Here is a 21,790-nt window from a genome sequence, read left to right on the forward strand (position 1 = left end):
CTCACATTAACGGAATGCCCAGCTCTGCTAAACATAGGAATAAAGTGGTGTGTGTTGATATTCATCTGTTTCCTAATTTCAAAAATGTCAGTGACCCTGACATACACAAACAACCATTCACAATTTAGAGTTTTCAATTAATGAAATATGAATTTTTGAACACAAAACCTCTTCACTGTGGGGCCAATGTGCTAGCCATTACTGTATTCTCTGACTGTTTTTTTGAGCACAGATGTTGAGAAAATTGCTGTGGACAAAATAATACTTGGAGTATGTGTTGAGGTCAACCAAATATGTCAATGAATCTACAATTATTGACACTACATTTTTCCTTCAGAAATTCTGTGGTCTAATGAATGCTAGTGTAGTGGTTCGCATGGTTGCGAGTTTGCCTGCAGGAACGGCGCAAGAGGCGACATAACCCAGAAAAGCAGTATAAAAAACAAATGGATGCCATACCATTGACTGCTGAGCGCTAAAATACCAGTGCAACCAATAAAAGTGTTAAAATGGGATTCGGATGTGTGTGAAAGAGACTTGTCAATGAAGATAGTTTCGAAATAGATTCCAAAACAGTGAAAATGTTCGTTGAGTTTGTGGATCGACTGAACTTCCCAAGATTTCTGTAGCTCTTTCTAAATCACTGCTAGAGGGAAGAGAGTGATGTGCATCATTAACTTCTCCCCAATGTCATTAATTATGTAATGTGCAGCCAAATCTTCTAAAGGGGTGTAGCGTCTTCTCTCCCACTGATTTATCTTTAACTTTACTTTCACTGGTGGCATGAACAATACAATTCATTCCCAGCAACATCATGATGGCCAAGTGCAATACTGTCCATACTGTCATACTACTTACTGCTCAGTGCCAGAAGTTAAGTGCCAGTTAGGGACCTTTGTCTTCTCTGTAATTTAGTTTTCCGTATGCGTCCATTCTTTAGATTTCCTTTGAACAAATTATGGTTTGGTTATGTTGTCAAATGTTGTGTTGTGCCATCACGATGTACTGTAGATTATTCCTGAAAATAATGCCTAAGAGAGAAAAGGCAATCCAGGCTTTTTTGTGTCACATGCCAAGAATGTCAATGTTAATCTTAGTAGTCCATTTAGCTAAAGTACATTCAGACAGAAAAGACGACAGCCATGGGAAAACTTGGCCAATAAAGAAGTTCCGATGTTTTTGTAGTGGTGGGACTTTATTTAAACAAGTATGTTATTAACTATAGGCTTCACATTTTATCATGAAATATTATTTAACCCATGAAACAGTGTTTCTAAATTCAATCACATTTTGTTTGACGAATAGACATACAGTATACGTGAACGTCATCCATAAATCCATCAATCCAGTTTCTTTAGTGTTGTCCTCATTAAATGAGTTGAAGCCTATCCCAGTTGAGTGTGGGCACAAAGTGGGGTACGCCCTGGGCTGGTCACCGGCCAATCAGAGTTATAATTAGGCGAACAAAATCAATTGCCTTTCTCCAAACATCTCATGAAAACCGATGAATAATGTTTGCTGATAATATTCACAAGAGTCAAACTCCTATATTCCAAGGACTTTTGAAAACTCAAGCACAAAGCCATTGGCCTTCGTATTTACTGCTAAGTACTTTTTTTTTTTTCCAGAGACAAACTTGCCTGGTGTCCGTGCTCCCTGCAATATGTTTCACATTAAGCGGTGAAGTGCTTTGGCTAAAAGCAGTCAAATCTTCATTGCACTATTTTCACACAACCTCCTCCACGCTTCTGATGGGTAGTTTTTGCAAAATGAACTTTCTATCCAGCACGCTAGGCAATGAAGCCTTCTGTCATGAAAAAGAGTGATTATTTTTTCTAATTAATTAATCAAATTTAATGAATTAAAGTTGTTTCCTCATATTACTGGGGATCAGAATAACTACATGCTAGCATCTCTAAATTCAAAGTTCCATGGATTTCCCATTTGACCCAGATTTTTTTTTTTTTCACATTAAACTTGCAACTGAGGACATAGCAATACATGTATGCACACAGGAAATACAGACACTACTCCTGTGCATTGTGACTTGTCTCACAAATTGTCAAACTGTTTCTTAAGAGTAGTTTTACAAGTGAAGCGAATGAGTGTGTGCGAGGCAGGTTGGAAGTTCGGTGTAAAAAAGATAATGTTGTGCTTTAAAACCACAAGTAAAAGAAAAAACAGAATTAAAGCTGTTTAGTTATATATATTTTAATTTGTATGTTAGTATGCTAACCATCATGTAGGCTACAACTGCCCATTTTAAGAGTTTGATGGTGTGTGGTGGTTGGCATACTTGTTCTAACCATGACTTGTCACGTGTTTGGTTTTCTTTTCACAGGTGAACATCTACGAGTGTGTCCACAGGGGAACACATGTTGTACTCAAGAAATGGAGGATGCCTTCGGCCAGCGGAGCAAACAGGAGTTTGGTGATCTGGTTGATGAGATGAGTCATACCTTGAGGAGCATGTTTGTGTCCAGGCATCAGAAGTTTGATGGTAAGGTTTATTTTGGTAGTTTGCGTTTTGGACCTAGCAGGCAAGTTGGTAGGCCGTATACATGCTAGATATTGTTATGTCCTGCGCCAATAAGATATTGCTCAGAAGATCGGTTCCCCTTTGAGATTAGTCTTCTTTTTTTTTCTTCCAAAAGGTACCAAATCTAGGGGAGAAAAAAAAGGAGCTACGTTGGCATAACTAGCTAAAATTGTGTTCGAACAGTACTTTATGTACGGGCTACAAGATTTTGGTTCGTTTTAATGTAATTTACTGTACAGTATATGAAAATTTGCATCAAAAATTAGGGCCACTTTGGACAACTTGGCTCTGAGGTTGGAATTAATTAATTCCATTTCCATTCATTTTAATTGGAAAAATTGCACCGGTTCACAAACATGTTGGGTTGTGATCGGCATAACAAATTAATATTAATATTAATTCCACTGCATGTTCTGGTTATCAGAAGCTAACTCACTTAAGAAGTTTTTAACATCACACAGTGTGGAGTTGCATACTTGCCCTGCAAAGAGGCCTCTCTTGGGCAACATGTCTTTCAGCGGATTTCTGTTTTTCAATTTCTGTTCAGTTGTAAAGTGGTAGGGAGCTAGCAGGGGACTGTGTGTCTGAGCACTGCTAATCTGGCAGGTAATGGCTGCACTTACAAAAAAAAAAGTGGCTAATTGTAGGCTGTTGAGAGGGTAAGAAAACCTCAGACTTTCTAGTGTTAACTGATGCTAATCTGTGCATCCAATAAAATGTATTGCAGCTCTGCTAACCTTTTGACTTTGACATGATAGCAGGCACGTCGCTGTGTTTCAGACCGTGCTGGCTTCACTTTCATTTTTCAAAGCAGTGTTTCTGATGCTGCCTTCCATTTCAGAAATCATTGAACGCTAACTCTTTACACCCGTAATGTTCGCTACCAATCTGGTGTCAACACAGCATACCTCACTTATCATTGCCTCCGTGGAAGCGCATATACTCCATTTCTGTAAGCCTTAAGCGTCGTTATCACGAAAGGACAATGGGGAATTAATAACATGGACAAAGACAGAAAAGCCATGCTAATTGCTACGCTAGCGACATGTAGTTTCAGAACATCAAATTCAATGATTGGGTAATACAGTACAATAGGTCTCGCTGGAACCGCGTTATAGCAGAGTGTAACCAATTTTGAACACAAATTTAGCAGGGAATTTTTAATTTGTGTAGTATTACAGATGTTCTTAGGTCATGTGGAGATAACTAGCATTCCGGTTGACTGACATGTTATCGCTCTGCAGTGTTATTTGTTAAAACATTTTTTTAAATTGACAAACAAAAAGGATAATGAGGCTGCTGGTCTTAATTTGATAAAAGGTTAACTGTTTGTAGCTCTTCACTCTATGCTGCCTCAGTCCCTCTTTTGGAGATAAGAAGCTCTTGTTAATATGCAAGCAAGCGGAGTAGCCTTCCCCTCGTCGGATTAAACAAAACACGGTTTCTTGCTCAGCAGATTGACAAGAGCAGCCCAGAGCCAAACTTTGCATTATTAAGCTTTGTTTCATGGTCTTGTGTGCCGTGCTGTGAAAAGGAGCCCCCACAGCGACTGCCTTGACCACTGGGCTGATGTTACATGAGGCGGAGTGGGGCTCATTACCCAACACAGACACTCTTCACTCCTCCTTAACTCAGCCCCATTTCTTGTACTTCCTCAATGGAGTCAGCTCCTCTTAATGAGATATAATAATCCCTCTTGCTCCCGACATGAGACTGTGTGGGAAGGGATGTCTTATCACCTCGCATGCAGAGGTGAAATGTCTGGGGGGGAGAAATAGCCACCTGTCTTTTTGATGTTTAAGGTGATTTCAATGGCGCGCCCGGTGGATTGCAGCATATAAAACTTTCATTTCTTATTAAAGTTGTGCCGATTAAGTTTTAATTCCCGGTTGACTTTGGAGCTCTTGAGGTTTCCTTGGTAACAGGAAGTACGGTTTTATAACGATACCTCGCGCTCGAGTTGAGTATTTATCTGACGAGATGTCTAGTAAAAGCAAGTTTTGTGTTTACAGCGGGTGTCAGAGACAATCATGTCATTATAATTAGTCATAAAGATTATTAAACTTTTTTTTTTTTTTATTTACAGAAATGTGGTTTCACTGTTATCTCAGTAATGTGTTCAAACAGTCATGTAGAGCTTCCAATAAAATACTAATCCACTAATCATCATCTTAAATAAGTAACACCGCAACAGACTCCATCTTGTTTTTTGCAGACATGACACACTTGTTGGACTGATGGTGCTTGGAAAAAACAAAGGGGGGGGGTTATTATAGAGCTTAACTTTTTAATTGAAATTCCTTGAGTATTAATTTCAAATAGGAACATGCTAATCTGATAATGCTTCACAGAAAGACACAATCAGATTTACTTGTCTAAATATGCATGAATACACTTGATTAGCAGTAAACTTGAAACCGCATGTCATCAAGTAAGTCAGTGTTTCACAGTATTTATTGAGCCAAAGCATCTATTTTACAGTTGGCAAATTTCAGACAAAAGTGTCACAAAAAGTATGAATGCTGAAATAATGATGGTCTTGTTTCAATTTACTCACAAACTGACTTTTTCAAAGTGAAATCTAGGCCCACTCCATTGCAAGAAGTCATGACTTATTCTATTGGAGATATATTTGTCATTAATGAATAATGATCTTTGAGCAAATTTAGTGATTTCCCACAGCACTCACGATTGTCTCACATTGCCACAGCACCCTAGATAGGAATTACTGGGCCAAGCAATGTCATGAATTGCAAGTGCAACTTAATACACAGCTGTCAATATTATGTTCTTTTTAAATGAATATTACAACAACAAAAATCAAATACTATTGGATTACGGCACCTTGGTAATGTCAGCGCTGGAGTGAGGTCTTTCATCCAGGAATGTAAAATTCCTGTCACTCTGCTCTGGACATCATTCCTGGAAGCGCATGAATATATAAGTATGTTATATATTTTGATCTGCTGCTGTCAATGTATAGCGAATATCATGAGGAGGGAAGGCATCGACTTTGTCCAGCTGTGCAGTTTCCTCTTGGGGTTTGCTGCCATTCTCCATAATTTCATCTGCAACAAATCAGATTCCATTTTGACGCTTCAGCATTTCTCCTTTGTGCCTCCACAAGTATTGATTAGTACATTTGTGCCATTGATCGAATTATTTTTTGAAAATGAGCGTGATTGTCAGTATAAGGGGACGCCAGGCATGCACTGCTAGGAGAAAACGAAAGGAAAGCGTGAATCTAGATGCTGCATTATTTATTAAGCTTGTGCATTTGTGAGTTCATGCATTTCTCTGCCTCTGCAAAGGCGAGAGCGAGACGAGCGGCGATGTTGGCGTTGAGCCAAAACACGCCAGACATGCTATCTACGGTATTAGTTCATATAGATGCTCCTTAGCACTGAATTAACACCTGGCGTTGGAGTCCCACCTACACACAGTTGTTATGTTTCCCTCTTGAAGGAGACTCTATAATGAGCATGCCTATCCATAGCTGATCATACAGCTAATGGTGTCCATATAGAAAACCTTAAGGCAAAGCTTTAAAAACAAATGGGTTATTGCTAAAATTTGGCGTAATTATCAGTATGTATCTACTCTACTATACCGTCTAACACATAAATATAACCCTTGTATGCTTATTTTGCTGGTTCTGGTCCGAGCTGTGTTTTCGTGTTAGGTTAGGTAATGAGAATGTAGGGATAAGCATAAGAAACGATTAGTTGAATGTGAGGAATTGAATGTTGATTAGTCATGTTTGGAAGTAACTCAGTCAGAAGGGAGAGAACTACTTGGCGACAACCAGGAGAAGAGGCACTGTTGATCAGGTCTCAACTAGTGTGCCATTTCGAAAGAACCTCTGGGCAGCTTTATTCTGATATGGCGTTGACATAGAAACAGAAGTTCAGTACATTCAGAGAGAGATTCTCTCAGCCCTCGATTGACCAAGCAGTTAGCACACACACTGTGTTTACTTTCGCTGGATGACCTGCCTGAGACCAGGTTCATGCTGACATGTTCATACATAACATAGAACCAGGAAGCGGTACTCACTTTATTATGTTTTCATCTCTAAGTGTTAAAACAGTTGTTGCAAAAAAAATATTTCCAACACTTTCTGCAAACTGACACTCCTGTCAGATCTGTTTTGTCTCTTTAATAATAATATAAGCTGCTGTGAGATACTGCAGAGACGTCTTGATTTGACACTGTACAATAAAGCTAAAATGAAATTTGACAGGTGTGATCTGGACAATACAGACTGTAAACATGAAACTTATTGCTTCCCAGAAATAGGCTTTATGTGGAGTGCTTGTTCGTACGACGTCAAATCAACAGTGCATTAAAGTTAAGGTTCAAACTGAAATTATCTTCCATCTCAGTAGGGTGGAGAGTGAGCTGGAGCCTATCCCAGATGACTTTGAGCGAGAAGTAGGGTAGTGTACACACTGGGTACACCATCAGTTCTCCACTCTCATGTTGAAATTTGGTCAATACAGTTGCTCTTCCTTAAATTAACTGGTTCACATGTAGCCATGACAAGATCATTGTCAATATTTTTGAACTGTTAAAATCTTTATAAACTGTAATTGGGCTGGCTACCAATATCTTCCAAAGTTTCATAATCCATGACAGCATTATCTTTGCTTCAAAAAATGTGCAACATTATCACACATTAATATGATTTTTTATTATTCTTTCTTTTTGTTTGGCAATGTGTGCCTGCACCACATGCATGGATCTGCACACTAATTGACAGGTGTAATTCGGTAATGAAGTGCTGTCTCCAAGAGTAAAAATACAGGCAATGCTTCTTCTCACTTCATGGGGATCGGGTGTGCTTTGCGAGCTATTTTTTAGAATCAGGTTTCAACAAGTAGCTACCAAGTAGCTCTGCCCATAGTCGCAATGGTAACAAAAGACATTCTTGTGTCCCTAACCCACTCCCTGGGTAGTTGCGGCTTTTGAGCAGATTTACCCAATGTTGAGTTTGTTATTTTGACTCAACAGATTGGGTTGAAGATTGGAATTGGGCAGGAAGATTAGCTGATGCTAATTTTTGACAGTTTTGGTAGCTTTTTCACCCAATAAAGGATGCTTTTGACCCAGCAGTTTTAAGAGTGCACTCCCGTCAGTGAGGTGTGAAGGTGGAGTGAGCACTGGCTCATTTGCACGAGACAAGACCGCCCCCTCAAAACAGGTGTTGAGGCTCAAAAATGCCCAGGAAGTGTCCAGTGGCTGTGAATTTACACAAACAAACTTACTTATGAGAGAATTTTCTTTGCAGAATTCTTCTTGGAGCTGCTGGAGAACACTGAGAGGTCCTTGAACGAGATGTTCAAGCGGACGTACGGCAAGCCTTACATGCAGAACGCCGAGGTTTTCGAGAACCTCTTCGCCGAGCTCAAGCGCTACTACACGGGGGGCAACGTCAACCTGGAGGAAATGCTCAACGACTTTTGGTCCCGGCTGCTGGAGCGCATGTTCACGCTGCTCAACTCCCAGTACGTCATCACCGAAGACTACCTGGAGTGTGTGAGCAAGTACACGGATCAGCTCAAGCCTTTCGGAGATGTGCCCAGGAAGCTGAAGGCTCAAGTCACCCGAGCGTTCATCGCTGCTCGCACTTTCGTCCAAGGACTCTCCGTCGGCCGGGAGGTGGCTCAGAGAGTCTCTAAGGTAAACTAAAGAAGGGCTAAGAATCAACAATTTTGGTTTGTGCATCATCTGCAGATTTTAACACGCCTGAGGTCATGTTTGCTGTTCGTGTCGCAAGCTGGCTCTCCACTGTAAACAACTTCCTCCTTACTCTGAATAATTTTTGTGTGGATCTTCAAACAGCTGAAATATTGCAGATTTTCTTTTCCAGACTTTATATGCAAAAGAAAAGGTAATCCAAGAATTGATCAGTGTTGTTTGCATCAGTTTTCCCACAGCATCTACCAACCATAATTAAGATGTATGTCCTTCATATTCTGTTTGATGTAACGCATTCATTTAATGCCTCTCCTGCTTCTATACCGTACTGCCCCAGGAGTGTTTACACTTTTGATCATATACTGGGTGAGATTAAAGGAAAAAGCGCCGGGCTAAAACTTGGATTAATTTACAACAAGTGTCACCCTCCAAATGCACAAATATAACTCCTGTGTGTTAATTGGTGATGTTACCTCGCAAGCAATCTCGGAGAACTTGTTGTGCGTGTCTACTAAAAGTGTGAGCAGAGACCTTCCAGCCACACCTAAAAGAAGTGATCACAACTTTAACCAAGTGAAAACAAGAATGTTTTTCTTTGCGCTTTTGCTGTCAACGCACGTCCACACAAACCCACAAAACTGCCACTTATGGCTGATCACTTTGAACAGAAACACTATGCACAGACGCACTAGCCTCTCTGAAAGTGCTTTTAGAATACCCCTAATTTGACTAGTACTAGAAGTAATGTAGTGTAGTAATGAAGTTCAATACAGGGGACATGTTATATAGTTTCTGCCTAACTAACTGGAAATGTTTATACTAACTAATGAATACATTATTACTGAACACATATTCTATTACTAACCGGGGTTGTTTATTGACATATTGCTAACTTAAAGCTAATGTAACCACAAAGTTAGGAAGATTATTGACCTGTACCTTCATATTCCTGGGTGTTGAAGAAAAGGCAACCACCTGAAAGCTCTTTACTTATTTGCTGTTCTGTTCATTGGAGGAGGACTTACAAAGACGATGTGCGTCTATAAAGGTTCGTTTGAGCAAGTTCAGTAAACTCTACGTGTTGAATAAAGAACAGTTTCTCAAAACAGGAAAATGTGTCAATTAAATTAAATTAAAGTCAATTAAAAGTCAAGTTAATGAATTTATTCACTGGTAATTTTCCCAATAGTCACTCAAGGTCTAGTGACCTTGGAGTCCTCGTCCTCTTGTTCACTCATTTGACTCCAAATGAGTGATTAAGGCAGTGTATCAAGGTTTATGTTACAAAGTGTGCCACGGGGAACTGAGCTGAATACAACTGTCAAGGCAAATCACACACGATCACATCCATACTGTCACTGATTTGAAATATAACTCCTGTGAGCAAAGTACGACAGTATCACTAGCCAGGGTATCAATACTAATGGTTGAAAGCCATGTATGTATTTGTTAGCTACAACTGAATGAATACATACAAAAGGCTTTTCAAAAATGTACAACTTTTTTGTGAAAACAACACAGAAGAACATCTGAGATGACCAGGTAAACTGTTCCATAATTTATAACTGAGTGTCCTTTCAGCGGACTTTCTCAAAGCACATAGAGGATTCCCCCTTGGGCAACAGACGTGATCATGGAAGTAAAACAACCGCGAGTGCTTCTGTAACACTATGTTAACCTGGGTTACACTTTGTAAACTAAAAGGAGGATTTCGTCAGCTGAAACTAACATGAAACTAACAATGAGCCAACACGGTTTCCGACTGTAGTTGTCTTGCTGGTTAGAAGTCCAACGAGTTATGATTAATCATCATTAGAATCACATGTAAACAGAGACATCCCCTAATCCCCTTTGAAAAAAAATCCCATTGTGCAAAATGATCTGTGGATTGTACTGACTTTCGTATACATTGTTGACACTTTTACTTTGTTTTGCTCATTTTTAACATCCACAAACAAAATATTTGTTTTCAGATACATACATTTAAAAAATAGAAACATCAAATATTGATGAGGACCAAGGATGGAGCCCTGAGGAACCACACACTCTGATCTGTGTACTGTATGATGGATGGCAACATTTTAGTGCTCCTCCTCGTTATGTACATGTAACACAACATGTTAGTACAGGGATTCATCCGTTCAATTCCAACAATAGCAACATAACATAGTCGCAATGTTATTTAGTCGTTGAAGTTACCGTTTTAGAGTTACTTTGGCCAGGTCCAGACATAAAAACAAAAAAAGCCCTTAGTGATTTTGTCCAATTGCTACCAATTACGTCCAACTACGTATACAGTACTATGCAGACTGGGCATCAAATGCTCTGTCCATTGTCCCAACATGTATGTGGGGTGTAAAGGCCTTGAAATGATTCTCACAGCTTATCCTTCTTGTTTTTGTTTTTTGTTTTTCCGATAAGTGTTGCAAAAATTCCTCTGAAGTCAAGCAAAATGTCCTGTGATGCTCGATGAACTGAGTGACATTTTACTGTAAAAGTTGCACAGTGCTTATAGTTCTGTCTACTGTTCAGTGGCCCTTGCACACATTCTTCCCGTCAGTGTTGCTGCATGCTTGACCTGTGTGACCTAACGGACCACTAATGTAGCAGTGGGCCGAGATGCAACGAGCGCATCACTCAATAGCAATCACTCACAGTGAGTGAGTCACAGGATGGAGGAGCATGGAGAAGACCGAGAGGCCACCTTCGCAAATGTTCCCCTCCGTCCCACCCTCTTTATGAGCAGCCTGGTCATTTGCCCGCTGCTGCTGCTGTTTTCTGGCATGTTGACGCCCTAAGAGATGGATGTACGTGTGTGCGGCAAACAGCCTTAGGTGAGTGCATGCTGGCTGTGTCCAATTCATCCTAGAGATATATGACAAGCTGGGAGGGGAGTGGGGCGAGCTCATCTTCACGTTTATTGTGAAGGAGTGGGCCCACGGGTATCACGCATTTAACTCCTAGGTGGAGAGGCATTCTTATATCTAGCACCATGGAGCTGCTATCTCCACTCAGCTGGAAAGAGGCAGCAACGGCAGCGGGAAGATGAGAATACGCATGCGGCCGTTTGTATTGATGCGGCACATCCTGGGTGCAATGATCGTGTGCACAGAGCTTCTGTCAGGTCTTGGCCATGTCCCATCATTCTGCTGTGACGGTTAGCATGCGCACAAACACTGATCTGTTATAGATTTATTGAGCAAAGCCAAAGAAGTCCAACAAAGGCTTCATTGGGATATTCCCAAGACTGCATGTTAAGGGTTCGTTGGTATGCCATTATTGTGGAGGAGGAGTCTCAAAAATAGCACATTTTCAATAGCAAAGTTGGTTTATTTTTATGATTACATTTTGGGGTAGTGAGTTGTTGCAAGTACCTGAATTGTATTGGTGTGTTTCCATGGGTAAACTCAGTGGTGTAGTGGTTTGTATGTCCACCGCCTCACAGTCTGGAGGTCCCAGTTTCAAATCTCAGCTGTGTGGAGTTTGCATGTGGCACCTTCCTCCTACATTCCAAAATATGCATGTTACAGTATATTCATTAAAGGTGCTAAATTGTCCATAGGTGTGATCAAATGTGAGTGTGCATTTGTCTATATGTGCCCTATGATTGGCTGATGGCCAGTCCATGGTGTGTAATGAGGACTGGCTTGATGTAGAAATATGCCATACAGCATTATACTGTATAACGTAGATACAATATAAAACGTTTGTGAAACATATAATCAGCTATCATTTACAGCTCAAAAATTGGGTATGAAAGGGTAACTTCAGTTAGACATTTCTCATTCTTGTTCAAAATGGTCAAACATCAGGAGCTCTCTGAAATTGGAAGTCTCCATTAAAGCCCCATCTTTCATGATGCTGGATTGTGTCTTCTCTTGTTTGTATGACATGTGGTCTTATACCGTGCATTTATTCAGCCGTGTATATGACAGTTCAATACAACGTGGAGATGAAGGTATGCTGGAGACTCTGAAGAGTGCTCGGAAAGGGTGAAAAACATATTACATTCAACAGTTTATTTTGCGGAATGAATGAGACTTATATCATTCCGTTGGTGCAGCAATTGTCAAGTATGATTATGTTTTGTTCAAAGGCGCTCACAGCTCCGCTCTTTGTGTGCACTTACAGGTAAGCAGCACTCCTGCATGCATGCGAGCGCTGACCAAGATGTCGTACTGCCCCTTTTGTCAAGGCATGCCGGCAGTTAAGCCCTGCAAGAACTACTGCCTCAATGTCATCAAAGGCTGCCTGGCCAATCAAGCAGACCTGGACTCCGAGTGGAACCATTACATCGGTTAGTGTGCTTCATTTCTCACTGCTCTATTCAATTAGATTCTTCTCATGTACTGCTGAGTGCATGTGGCTAATATGTGATGGAGTTGGATATTGAGGTCACAATAGAAACCTTTGCAGGCGACATTGTTGTATTGTGGGGGGAAAAAAACTGATTGGAATGAGATCCAAGAAAAACAAATGAACCAATATGACCTTTGACACTAGCAATAGAATAGGATAGAATACATATTAGTCTCGCAACTTGGTAATTGTAGTTTTACAGCAGTGAAGTGGACAGTAGCAACATCAAAAATCCCCAAATATTCACATAATGTATTTACAAAAAGTGACAACTGTACATAAATAAATTCTATATACCGGTACACAGAAGTGAATGCGTAGCAAGAATATACATTATATAATGTGATAATGATTAGCATTGTATGTATGTAGCAGGAAAACAGTATATGTAAGAATAAATAATCTGTATAAAAGAGGTTGCTAGTGAAATAAAACCATCAGTATTGTGAAGTGAAAACTATAATACTATACAAGTCATAGACAGCCACATTGTACGTGACAGCTATACATGGAAGCAGCGATAAATTAGAAGGAAACCAGCCATTGGGCCAGCTCTACATTATTAGTAATATTTTGACACCCACGTAAAAGCTATTTAAAGTGTCTTTGATTTAGATAGACATCATTAATGAAATTTATAACAAGACAAAATATTTTGGTTACATATTTTCCCCCACCATCTAATACATTTTGTATTGTAATGTTATCATATAATTGATAATCATTTACTGTAACATTAATAATTTTAGAATTAACTCATTCACGAATAACCCCTGAAATATGTCAATAATTTCCATTCATTATTTTTGGGGATGTAAATTCTGCTAATTTCAGATGAAAATTGACCTGTGTTGGACAAAACCAATGTTCGTTGTAGGATACACATTCGGACAAATACAATATGGGCCAGAATTATTCAAATTTTGATGACATTTTTCATTTTTTTTTTTTTTTATTTATATTTTGACAATAATTCATAGCCGTGATATATTCCGACAGTTTTGAGTGGTACAAGGAAATTAAGATCCTGGGAACTTCATATATTTACAACATTGACTAGGAATAATTTTGGACAACGTTTTGTCTAAATGTCAAACAATTGTGAAAGCAGCGATAGCAAGAATGACTCATTACAGTCTCTTGCCATACCCATCTAACAAATTAAATACAAAAATTCAGTAACGAAATATGTGGCTAGGGTATAAAGAACAAAACTGTAAAAACAAATCAACAACTTTCTAACCTTATTAATGGAAATAGTAAACAGAGGATGTTCATGATTTGGCCACATTTGAAAAAATCTAGAGTGACTCACATGGGGCGGCATGGATCAGTGGCAGAGTGCTCGTTTCCCAACCCGGAGGTTGTGGGTTCGATCCCCGGCCATTGTGACCATGTCGAAGTATCCTTGAGCAAGATACTGAACCCCCAGTTGCTCCTGATGCTGCATCATCAGTAGGTAGATGAGTTACAGTGTAAAGCGCTTTGAGTACCCAAGGTAAAAAAGCGCTATATAAGTGACAGCCCATTTAACATTTACCATGAAAAATATTCCTCCATATTGACATTACATATGCCTGTGTAGGCTAAAATAGTTTGAATGAATATGATGATTCTCACTGGTGAAGCTTACGACAGTAACTTAATATGGATGAGAACAGATGGTCCATACCGCGATGCTCATCTTGTCAATTTGACAGTTTGTGTAGAGTGAACTTGACTTGGAGGAGAGCTTTGCTTTGTGTTTTGACAACACCACCTTCTCCTCGAATGAGAAGATATGTTTTTTTCCCCCCAGACGTTCCCTCATTGCAAACGATTTTCCTCACTGGATTCTTCTCTCCCGTCGAGCCTAATGGGGATTTGTAACGGGGGCGGGGGCGCAGCACGTCAACTTGAGCGCTGGGAACGTGTTCCGTTGCCGAGACAAAGAGCGCAAACATCAATGTACCATTTATATATTAATTTAATATTCCATGAAAGGCCTTGCTGGCGCACATGACTCTGGTAGGTAGCATGTCGTGTAAAGGTGCGACACGAAAAAGGGTGACTGTGCTGACAGCCTGTGGCAAAGAAAACACTGAAATCCCATCCCGGAGTAGAAGCTCTTTCCTTGAAGTCATACCTCGCCTACTTGCTCTCTGGGGTTACTTTGGGTCGTTCTAGAGGAGGACAAAGCATCAAAGTGTGCATGTTTTATCTGACTATCACTCACTGGCGTTTGCTTCCACGGCTTTAACTCTTTATTTTGTTCTCACCTTTAAATCATGTGTATGCAAATGTTTCAGGCTGGCTCTGCACTGGGATAGAAATATATACTGTATTTTAGATATTCATTTCTCAGTGGGAAAGCAACGGAATGGTGATGGTTAAACCTCCATTATTTGTGGTGCTGCTCCACCTTATCACATTTGATCACATCTATCTTCTTTAAATGCTAAATGCTGAAAGTTTTTCCGATAAGCTTTGCATAAAACAGACTTTATGCGGCAGAATGGAGGAAATATCAATACAAGTAAACAGAGCCCTAGCTTGGTAATCACCATTCCCACATTTGTAAGAGCCTGAAACAACCCCAAATGCACAAAGAGACACCCAGTCGGATGTAATATTGCCTTGTTAGTGGCAAAAAAAAAAGCATTCAGACATGCTTATATTAGCCTATCATGACCATTTTGTAGGATATTGCACAAGCACAGGGAATCAACCTAAACATGTTTTTGTTTTTTTTCAAAAATATGTTCTATGCAGGCCCACTAGTTGACACACTGCATTCTGATTATTTATTTTGTGGGACAACAAAATCCACCCCTTTTCAGCCATCTCAGGGGGCGGCCATTTTGTCACTTCTGTCGACTGAAAATGAAAATCGCAAATGCTGAGGGCTCCGATAACGACCAAACATGGCTCAGCTTCAGAAAACAGGTCAGCCGTGATTGATCGTTACCTGAGCCCTGAGTAGTTGTGATGTCATTTTCAGTCGATAGAAGTGACAAAACAGCCGCCCCGAGATGGCTAAAAACGGGAGGATTAACTCTTATTCCACAAACGCAATATTTCTTAGAATGCCTTGTTTCAACTAGTGGGCCTGCATAGAACATATTCTTGGAAAAAATATGTTTGGGTTGACTTCCGCTTTAAGATCTCGCCATAAAAGCTCCTCTGAACATGGACAGAGAAATATGTGTCGAATTTGTATAAACTAAGACGTAGTATGCTTATATGACTTTATTTGCCTGGTCTCTGGGGTTCTGGGCTGTGGGCTGGTGCACAGCGTCAACTAAGAAATTCATCTTGATGGTGCGTCGTTCACATCAGCGTCATATGTCTGCTCCACTGAGCACAGACGACAAGCTATTGGATGAGGTGAAAAATAATCCAAGCAAAGAGAAGGAAAACCTTTAAACTCAGAAGCTGCACCCACTGATAGCTACATTTTTTCCCACCAGACAACAATCTCTCACTTCAAATAAAATACAGCACTTGACATTAACGAGCCCTCGCCCCTTATCCATCGTGTGTGCGCGCACATGTTGTGTGCGTGTCTGTATGTTGACACTTGCGCCATCTGTAAACTGTAATAGATGCACTGCTTCTGTCTGTATGTAGGAAATTCCTCTGAGATTTGACAAGTAAAAAAATGCAACTTTTAAATTTGCACATGTATCCATAATACATATGACACCGGGGTGTCTTAATCACTTCCTCCCACTCTCTCACCAGTCTCACAATTATTCATGAAGAGATTTTCTTTTTCATAACAATATGAAATCAAAGTCCTCATACACGCACTTGTTTTTATTGCCCCCAAGCAAGAGAATAATTAAACCAGCCAATTAAATATTTCATTCGATATACACGCTGACTGGACACTCCAAGGTTCAAGGTTACATCACATGTAAATTTATATTTATTAGCACCCTCATGATTGATCAAGAATCTGTGCCAGGATGCTGGTTGGCCAAAGGGGACTTATGGAAATGGAATTAATCTGTACCAGGGTCAAATTGTCATCAAATCATCAAACCTTTTTTTAAGCGTACAGGCAATACTTTAATGACAATAATGACAATAACAATGTTTTACATTAAAGTAAAGTAATAAATATGTAACTTTTTTTTTATTTAGAAGGTTCTTTCAAAAGACTCCCCCACAAAGATTACAGTATGTAGGATGCTTTTTTATCCATTCCAGGGTGAATCTGTTCATTGTAAAAATTTAAATAATACAAGAAAACATTCTTAAAATTAGTAGAGTAAGTAATTTGACTTGTTGTAAAGAAAACTTTGGGGCTGACCTCCCCTTTAACTGCTCTGTCTGTAGAAGTGTAAAAAAACAAAAACAAAAAACTAACAACAATAAGTTAAAGTAGGAGTGCCCAAGTCCGGTACTTTAGAGCCCCATCTAGCCTGTTTTAGATGTCTCCCTCCTCCAACACACCTGTTTCAAATGATCAGCTCATCAGCAAGCTCTGCAGAAGCCTGATAACGATCCTGATCCTTTGAATCAGGTGTGTTGGAGGAGGGAAACATCTAAAACTTGTAGGGTAGGTGCCCTCTAAGACCAGAGTTGGTGACCCGTGCTTTAAACACTAACTTACTGTAGCTTTAATAACAAATGTGGAGCTTGCTATGATAACAACCACAAAACGTTTTTCTTTATTAGCGCTACAAACGAAGGTTAGAAAAAGGTAATGTAATGGTCAGTCAGTCAATTAGTCAGTTGGTTAGTCGGTTGTCAGTTGGTTGATCGGTTAGTCAGTTAGTTGGGACATTTGTGAGTCCCTTAATTGGTCTGTCATTTAATTGGTCAGATAGTTGATCGGTCGGTTGGTCAGTCAGTCAGTCAATTAGTTAGTTAGATTGTTAGTTGGGCTGACATTTGATCAGTCACTTGGTCAGTTAATGAGTGGCTCAGTCAGGCAGTCGGTTGGTTAGTAAGTTAGTTTGTCAGTCATTTGGTAAATTGGTTAGTCGTGGGTCGGTTAGTCTCTCAATTGCTTAGTCAGTTAGTTAATCATTTAGGTGGTCACGCTTATCCAGTAGGGCGGTCAGTCAGTTGGCTAGTCTTTGGGTTAGTTTGTTAGTTTATCTATCGACATATCTATCCGTCCATCCATTCGTCCGTCCGTCCATCCATCCATCCAGCCATCCATTCGTCCATTCACTTATCTGAACTGAGGACTAATGATGTTTTTGAAATGTAGGACTTTAGAATTACAAGGTACAACACATGTACATTGTTTTTGTGTGTTGGCACCAGAGAACATGATACATGCATGAATAATATTTTCTTTGCCTGGTTATATTTTTTGCACATTTGTCTCTAAAGCCATTTAATCTGTTTGTTTCTGCCCTCATTACAATGAATAAATCACATCCCAGTGAATCAGACAACAGATTAAACGGCTTCTGCTGAGTAGCCCCTCGTTAATCCATTTTTTCCCGCCGGACGGCAAAACATCCTAGCCTACCTCGCCTGTTCCTGCAAGACAAAAATTGCTTTGCTTTGTGCGTTAATTATGATAACGGATGCGTATTAAACAACGTGATGAATTTCCTGTAGAACCCTTTCCCCCCCAGTAACTGTTATTGCATCTTTATGCTACCATTGGACGTGTGTTTTGCAAAAGCAGAACATTTACGTTTTAATGAGAGCAAGATTACAATTTAATTATGTTAATTAGGCCAGTCTGAAGCGGCATCTGTTCGTCTTTAATCTGTACCTGAGTGACGTGGGATATTTTGAATTACCCTATGTCCATGCATCATTGGGCTCAAGTACTGATGTAATATAATAATAATTATTTAAAAATCGGATACTTTCAAGATTAAGGAAACACCAGTATTTTGATCTATTGTCTGTTATATTATCTATCAGTACCTTGTTGACCTATTACAGTTTTTCTCAGCCGCTTCGGTACATTTCTCATCAGAAGTGAATTTTGCCAAACCGTATGTGCATTTCTCACACAAATAGCAAAGCATCACGGTTCCCCTGCAAAAGCCATTTTCTGTCTCAAAACCCTTAGTATAGCTCTCAAAAGTAAATTTTTGTGTCACTGAACATGCCAGTGCCATCAGAACGACAATCTTTGTGTGATTGCGTACGAATAAGACAATCAAATTGCGTAGTCATGTCAATTTAACAGTGTATTCTGGAGAGACGCTCTGATGTGAACTGAACTGACGCTTAAGTTTTGATGACAAATTATTCAAATTTATAAATAAATCACAATTCTATATATGTATCTGTATGTGGAAGATTGATTGCAAGAGACCGGGTACGGTTTACTTATCACTTTTCGATGTCAAAATTTGGCTGATTTCACATAGGGTTTTGTATGCATTCTTTTTGTGTGTGACAGTGCCTCTGCATGCTAGTGAAAGTGTCTCTGGAGCTTTACCCAGCCTCGCTGCGGTGAAACCCATCATGAGGCCAGTTATTTTTTCAGAAGTGCAGACACATTTTCAGAAATGGGCCGATTGCGAAAGATTTACTTGGTTGTTTATTTCACACTTGATGGGTGGGCAGGCACTCCAAAGACCCAACTAGTTGTACACGACAAGCCATTAAAAAGTCAATTTTCACCCAAAATGCCCCATTTAAATCTGAGTTTTTGTTGAAAGGGTTTCATGTCACATTTTACCAGCATTTTATTTTCGGTATATTTTCACTCTTACTTTTAAATGTTACATTTAAGAGTACACTGTGAGGCAAGGTTTAAATGTTGCTACTGGTGTAGACGTACCAGATCCGGCCTGGCTCGCCGTGACCCTCCTTCCCAGCAGGTTTGAATAGGATCCAATTATCAGCTTTAGCAAACGAGCGGAGGTGGAAATGTAATTGCGTGTTATTAATATTTCAAATAGATTTAGCTGACTCCCACTAATCGCTGATAAAGAAAGAGGTTAGACAGGGGCACACAAGTGGGCAACTGGAGTGGGAATAAAGCTAAATCATGGCCATTATGTCACATATTATAGTTTTGCAACACTATTATGCAGACCTCGTGTTGCAACTTACATTGTACATGAACCTGTGTTAGCAGAAAGAATGAGTTTGACGTGGACTGGTCTGAGTCATGAAACTTCAGTATTCCAATAATGTTCTTGACAATGTTAAAAATATAGGAATTCAGATTCATTTGCTGACAGATTGTTCACGATATCGATAGGTTGGCAACTCTGCTATGGGATTTTATCGTCTTTTTCACCTGGTTTGTTTACACTTCTAAACCTCTGTGTTCTTCCACTGTCTAAACATGGGCATGTACGCACAATTTCTTAGTGGTTCAGAATCCAGGTGTGGGAGTGAACATTGCTCTGTGAGATGATAAAGAGATTGGTATTTCGTGCCGGGACAGAGTTTTGAGCAAAGAAGAATGGTGTCATACCGTCCTTGTGCTGTTTATCAGAGAGGGCATAGAGGTATTGTATCTAAGTTAAAAACTCAATAATAACAAGATATTTTGTTAATGCATGACATTTTTGCAATTAAAAACAAATATTATACAGTGCCCGACATAATTATTGGCACCCCTGGTTAAAATGTGTTCTTCAGCTTGAAGCTTCTAAAATATTCAGTTTTTGTCTAAATAATATGTAACCTTTGTTTTCTTAACTCTTTCAATGCCGGACATTTTCAGACCCTCTTTTACCCTAATATTTGAAAAATACTTAAAAATATATACCGGTAAATAAATTCCTGGGATTGAATGGCTGGACTGTGCAAAGACAAATATTTCCTTGGCAGCGAATGAAGTGAATGTTAAAGAGGAAACTCAAACCTTAATTATTCATTTTACCTTGAATTAGTTGGACAATAGGCTAGCATCAAAAAGTACTTCTTTGAAGCTTTCTTAGAAAAACAACTTCCCACTACCGGTAGTAGCAAATAATGTATGTGGTGGTGCACTCAAGCTACACTTTGAACTCAAGAGGAACAAAAAGAAAGTAACTTAATAGTACTTAATAGCCAAATGGAAGAAACATTATTCATAGATGTCTCTCAATGTCACTATTTGTAATTGAATTGATCATCTTGAAAGAGGTCAGACGGCACAGTGAAAGACAAAGTACTTCAAGCTGCACTCTTTTTTCAAGCGCAAAGTGTCGTCCATGTCTGAAGCCTTCATAGACGCTCTGAGTTTCAACAATGTTGCTGAAAACACTTTTCATTTTAGCCTCTTGAGTTAGATGTGTCTTTGGAATGGTCGTTTGTGCTGCTTAAAACTCCCAATTGCAATGTAAAACCACAGTACTTACTGTAGGTGAGAATACAGTATGCTCACTGTATGTAGTTTGGTAGTGTAAGAGTTCACATAAGTAATATGCAGCAAGCGTGGAAATCATAATCATTATTGATGTGTGATCATTCAGTATGAGTTCCAAATGACTTATGGCAAATTTCTCCTGATCATCAGTCAATCACACGGCACATATACAGACAGAAAACCATTCACACTCACATTCACACCGTCACTGAGTGGGAACTGAACCCACGCTGCCTGCCAGAAGTCTGGCGATAAAAATACTGACAGTGACAAATATGTGCACTCAACTAAACACAGAGCAGTTCGGCTTACCTTTTTGGCTTTGATGCAAATGATAAAAATGGGACTAGCGTGAAGCCACCACTGGCTAATTTAACCAAAACCAAAACCCACACTTAGGGAAACAAAATAATTTCTGTTTGTCAAACTCAAATACCCCTCTTGTTGTACGATACACCTTAACCTTTTTCCGGAAAATTGTAACTCTAAACCAGACCGTCACCATTAGTGACTCACCAATCTCGTAAGGACTCGTCTCAGTTCAGGAGTTTAAATGATGAACACGAGGTGTGTTTTGTTTGGTCTTTGGCTTTTTGCGGCTTTTTGGTAAGACGAAGAACACGATTCGAGAGAGGGGAAGCTTAAGGGAGGAATAATTAGGAGGCTTTAGAGGAGGTGGCGGAGGAGTCGACTGCTAACATTAGCCGCTAGCACAGCAACTATCTGCAGGTTTATTGCCTAGCTGCTTTATGCGTTGTTAAATTGAACGCCAACCCAAACATTTATTTTTCCAATATGTTCTATGCAGGCCCACTAGTTGAAACACAACGTTCTGATAAATATTGTGTTTGTGGAATATGAGTTAAGCAACAAAATCCACCCGTTTTTAGCCATCTCTCGGGGCGGCTATTTTGTTA

General features: G+C 39.6%; 1 protein-coding gene across 2 annotated transcripts in view; it reads left to right on the top strand.

Annotated features, from left to right (window-relative positions):
• LOC147136418 (glypican-6-like) overlaps positions 1-21,790 on the top strand; it is a 113,139-nt gene that overhangs the window by 47,570 nt on the left and 43,779 nt on the right. For both annotated transcript variants that reach the window (XM_086051527.1, XM_086051528.1), the window contains exons 2-4: positions 2,342-2,500; positions 7,830-8,221; positions 12,371-12,536. In XM_086051527.1, coding sequence (XP_085907653.1) covers positions 2,342-2,500; positions 7,830-8,221; positions 12,371-12,536 — 717 coding nt within the window. The remainder of the gene's footprint in view (positions 1-2,341; positions 2,501-7,829; positions 8,222-12,370; positions 12,537-21,790) is intronic.

Source organism: Filicampus tigris, chromosome 14 (assembly GCF_054856515.1).
Source record: "Filicampus tigris isolate MCC_2025a chromosome 14, RoL_Ftig_1.0, whole genome shotgun sequence".
In the NCBI taxonomy this organism is placed as follows: Eukaryota; Metazoa; Chordata; class Actinopteri; order Syngnathiformes; family Syngnathidae; genus Filicampus; species Filicampus tigris.